Raw genomic sequence first — 5156 nt, 5'->3', positions numbered from 1 at the left:
TGGATCTACAGCATTGCAGGGCCCGAAGTCAGTTTCTGAAAAGTTTGAGATCCAAGTTGAAGAAGAAGAAGATGATGATGATGTGGAAGAAGAGGAAATTGGTGGTCTGATCAATTCAGACGGAGAAGAAATTGGTTGGGATCGTCATCGTATCAGTAAGTGATAGAATGTTGATAGTTAGAATGTTGATGATTCACTCGTTATCTAACCCCATTCCGTTTCATCAACACAGGACAGAGCGTCAGCCGTCCTTCTGACAGCGAGGAGAGTCCCTCCGCATCAGCAGAACCTGAACAACACCAGGAGAAGAATCACAACAACACCAAGTCTCACCACTGCTTTAGATGTGGGAAAGACTTTGCCAACATCTCTAACCTCCGGCGACACCAGAAGAGACACTCAGGTTGTTGTCCCCACTGAGTGCCTCTTAAATGATGAGTTCTAATATGGAATTCCACATGGCGTTCTTTGATTCCTTTTCATTGATAGGTCGTTGTGACCCATGTAGAATTCACTTTGTTCCAAATAGCACCCTATTCCCTTTGCAGTGTGCTACTTTTGACCAAAGCCCWATGGGCTCTAGTGAACCACCAAGGGAATAGGGTGTCAATTGGGACACTGCCCTAAATACTGTAAATCTGACTTGACAGAAGAGAGTTCCGAACACAGATCCAACAGCGAAGCCAGGAAGTCCCACTGCTGCCCAGAATGTGGAAGAGACTGTAAGAAGCTATCAGCTCTACAGAAACACATGAAGATCCACACAGGAGAGAAGCCGTACCCTTGCTCCGTGTGTGGGAAACAGTTCCGTGAAAGAACAGCCCTCCGAGACCACCAGAAAGTGCACACGAGAGAAAAACCTTACCCTTGCCCCGACTGTGGGAAGAGGTTCGCTCACTCAGGAGCTATGAAGAGACACCTGCTGACACACACCGGAGAAAAACCTTACTCCTGCTCTGTGTGTGGGAGGAGCTACACCCAGATAGGGCGACTGAGAGAACACGAGCGAACACACAGGTTGGTTCTATGTTAAGTTTAGATGTTCTGCTGTTTAGTCTTTGCTGGCTCCTTTTTAGTCTGCCTATCTTGTAGTATTAGTCATACACATATTTGGGGGCTAAATAGGTTTTAGCCTTTTTTTTAAAAGCATTTCTACCGCTGTTGCTAATGCACATCAGGTCTGGGCCACAAAACTACTCAGAGTAGAAGTGCTGATCTAGGACCTGTCCATATAATCTTATTCATTATGATCTAAAAGGCTAAACTGATCCTAGATCAGTACTCCTACTCTGAGTAGTAGCAAGTAAGTAAGTAAGTAGAAGTGCTGATCTAGGACCTGTCCATATAATCTTATTCACTATGATCTAAACTGATCCTAGATCAGTACTCCTACTCTGAGAGGTGTTGTGAATACGGGCCCAGCTCGTTTGTCAAATAATTGGGCAAAAGATCAGAATTAGGCTGCCTGTGTAAACGTAACCTTTGTGATTTCTGCGTGTAATAAAAAGTGGTCTACACATAAAATGCATTTATTATTATTATTATTATTATTATTATTATTATTATAACAGCGAGGAGAAACACGACTGTTCCATCTGTTGGAGGAGCTTCTCCAAAGCCACGGCCCTCGTCGCTCACTTCAGGTAAAGCACTTTGGGACAACTACTGATGTTTAAACYGGCTTTATTAAATACATTTGTGATACACTGATTAATTCATGAATTGATGTTTTGATTGATTCAGGACTCACACTGGAGAGAGACCCTACGGCTGTGAGGAGTGTGGGAAGAGCTACGTACGAACCCAGAACCTCCGAGCCCATCAGAGGAAAAGTCACAGCAGCTCACTACCAAACCCTGGGACTGGGACAGGGGAAGACCTGGCTGCAAGGGTGAAGAGTGAAGAGGATTCTGTTAGTATCAGTGATGAAGAGGAGAAGGAGTTGATGCTAGCAGGGTGGAGGAAAACGACGACTAGCCTTACACATTAGGACAGCTTCCTCTTTGTGCTGACCATCTCTAGACACCGAATGAATACAATGGACCAAAACAAGGACCAGCCGTCCACATAGGATTTGCTGCATCCAAAATGGTACTCTATTCCCTAAATACCAGGTTCTGGTCAAAACTAGTGCACTACATAGGGAATAGGGTGTCATTTGGGATGCAGATAGTCTTTGTGGTGATGATCTGTAGACAAAGAACCAATAGAATGGACTGTAGTTCTAAATTCCACCAGAGGAGGGCAGCAAAGTCGGACGYAAATTATTAGTGTTGAGAAATTGAGTTTGATCTAAAACATACACTACATGACTAAAAGTATGTGGACACCTGCTCATCTAACATCTCATTCCAAAATCATTGACATTAATATGGAGTCGGTCCCAACTTTGCTGCTATAACAGCCTCCACCTCTTCTGGGAAGGCTTTCCACTAGATGTTGGAACATTGCTGCGGGGACTTGCTTACATTCAGCCACAAGTGCATTAGTGAGGTCGGGTACTGATGTTGGGCGATTAGGCCTGGCTCGCAGTCGGCGTTCCAATTCATCCCAAAGGTGTTCGATGGGGTTGAGGTCAGGGCTCTGTGCAGGACAGTCAAGTTCTTCCACACTGATCTGAACAAACCATTTCTGTATGGACCTCACTTTGTGCACGAGGGCATTGTCATGCTTAAACAGGAAAAGGCCTTCCCCAAACTGTTGTCACAAAGTTGGAAGCACAGAATCGTCTAGAATGTCATTGTATGCTGTAGCGTTAAGATTGGTGGCGAACTTTACACCACTCTGCCCGACGCTTGGTATTGAGCATGGTGATCTTAGGCTTGTGTGTGGCTGCTCGGCCATGGAAACACATTTCGTGAAGCTCCCGACAAACATTTATTGTGCTGATGTTGCTTCCAGAGGCGATTTGGAACTCGGTAGTGAGTGTTGCAACCGAGGACAGGCGATTTTTACACACTTCAGCACTCTGCGGTCGGCCACACAAAGCGGTAGGCCACACAAAGGCCCACAAGAGGTAGGCCACACAAAGCGGATAGGCCACAACAAGCGGTAGACGCACACAAAGCGGTAAGGCCACCAAAGCGGTAGGCCACACAAGCGGTAGGCCAACAAGCGGTAGCCCACAAAGGGCTAGGCCACACAAAGCGGTAGGGCACACAAAAGCGGTAGGCCACACAACAAGCGGAGCACAAAGGGTAGCCACACAAAGCGGTAGGCCAACAAAGCGGTAGGCCACACAAAGCGGTAGCCACACAAGCGGTAGGCCCACACAAGCGGTACGCCACACACACCAAGCGGTAGCCCACAAAGCGGTGCCACACACAGCGCTAGCCCACACAAGCGGTAGCGCGCACACAGCAGCGCTAGCCCAACACAAAGCGGCTAGGCCACACACAAGCGGTAGGCCACACACGAGCAAGCGGTACGCCACCCAAGCGGTAAGGCACACAAGCGGTAGCCCCCCACCACAAAGCGGTAGCCGCACACAAGCGGTAGCCACACACACACGCCGGTAGACACACAAGCGGTAGCACACAAAGCGGTAGGCCACACAAAGCGGTGGCCACACAGGGTAGGCCACACAAAGCGGTAGGCCACACGGAGACAAGCGGTAGGCACACAAACTAAACAAGCGGTAGGCCACAAGCGGTAGACACAACGGTAGAAAACCGACCACAAGCGGTAGGCACACAAGCGGTAGCCACCCACACAAAGCGGTAGGCCACACAAACGGTAGGCCAACACAAAGCGGTAGGCCACACAAAGCGGCTAGCCACACAAAGGGTAGGCGCACACAAAGCGGTAGGCCACACAAAGCGGTAGGCACACAAAGCGTAGGCCACACAAAGCGGTAGGCCACACAAGCGGTAGGACCACACAAGCGGTAGGCACACAAAGCGGTAGGCACACAAAGCGGTAGCCAACAAAGCGGTAGGCCAACAAAGCGGTAGGCCACACAAAGCGGTACAACAAGCGGTAGGCCACACAAAGCGGTAGGCCACACAAAGCGGTAGCCACACAAGCGGTAGGCCACACAAAGCGGTAGGCCACACAAAGCGGTAGGCCACACAAAGCGGTAGGCCAACAAGCGGTAGACACAAACGGTAACACCAAGCGGTAGGCCACACAAAGCGTAGGCAAGCAAAGCGGTAGGCCAACAAGCAGGGCGGTAGGCCACAAAAGCGGTAGCACACAAAGCGTAGCCACACAAAGCGGTAGGGCACACAAAGCGGTAGGACCACACAAGCGGTAGGCCACACAAAGCGTAGCCACACAAAGCGGTAGGCCACACAAGCGGTAGCCAACAAGGGTAGGCCACACAAAGCGGTAGGCCACACAAAGCGGTAGGCCACACAAAGCGGTAGGCACACAAGCGGTAGCCACAACGCGGTACGCACACAAAGCGGTAGGCACACAAAGCGGTAGGCCACAAAAAGCGGTAAGGCCAACAGCGGTAGCCACCAAAGCGGTCCACACAAGCGGTAGCCCAACAAGCTGGTAGACACAAGCGGTAGGCCACACAAAGCGGTAGGCAACACAAGCGGTAGGCCACACAAGCGTAGGCCACACAAGCGGTAGGCAACAAAGCGAGGCCACACAAAGCGGTAGGACAACAAGCGGTAGCCACAACAAGCGGAGGACAACAAGCGTGGCACACAGAGGGTAGCCACACAAAGCGTAGCCACACAAGCGGTAGCCACAAAGCGGTAGGCCACACAAACGGTAGGCCACACAAGCGGTAGCCGACACAAAGCGGTAGGCCACACAAAGCGGTAGGCGCCAACAAAGCGGTAGGCCACACAAAGCGGTAGGCACACAAAGCGGTAGGCCACACAAGCGGTAGCCCACAAAAGCGGTAGGCCCACAAAGCGGTAGGCCACACAAGCTCGGTAGCCACACAAAGGTAGGCCCACAAGCGGTAGCCACACAAAGCGTAGCTGCACACAAAGCGGTAGGCCACACAAAGCGGTAGCCACACAAAGCGGTAGACCACACAAAGCCGTAGCAATACACACAAGCGGTAGCGAACAAAGCGGTAGGCCCACAAGCGGAACAAACGGTAGCACACAGCGAGCACCAGCGGTAGGCCACCACAAGCGTAGCCACACAAGCGGTAGGCACAACGGAGCACAAGCTCACAGAGCAGGACCGCA

General features: G+C 50.8%; 1 protein-coding gene across 1 annotated transcript; it reads left to right on the top strand.

The window, feature by feature from the left end:
* The first annotated feature begins 6 nt into the window (after positions 1-6).
* On the top strand, positions 7-2452 carry LOC112079900 (gastrula zinc finger protein XlCGF17.1). Its single transcript, XM_024145709.2, has 5 exons — positions 7-155; positions 233-403; positions 651-1017; positions 1572-1643; positions 1744-2452. The coding sequence occupies exons 3-5, from the start codon at positions 752-754 to the stop codon at positions 1988-1990; spliced, it is 585 nt and encodes a 194-aa protein (XP_024001477.1). The 5' UTR covers positions 7-155; positions 233-403; positions 651-751; the 3' UTR covers positions 1991-2452.
* Positions 2453-5156: the final 2704 nt, after the last annotated feature.

The sequence above is a fragment of the Salvelinus sp. IW2-2015 genome, unplaced genomic scaffold, assembly GCF_002910315.2.
Source record: "Salvelinus sp. IW2-2015 unplaced genomic scaffold, ASM291031v2 Un_scaffold10184, whole genome shotgun sequence".
NCBI classification, from domain to species: Eukaryota; Metazoa; Chordata; class Actinopteri; order Salmoniformes; family Salmonidae; genus Salvelinus; species Salvelinus sp. IW2-2015.
Note: the sequence above shows the minus strand (reverse complement) of the source record. Positions and strands in the feature narration are given on the sequence as shown.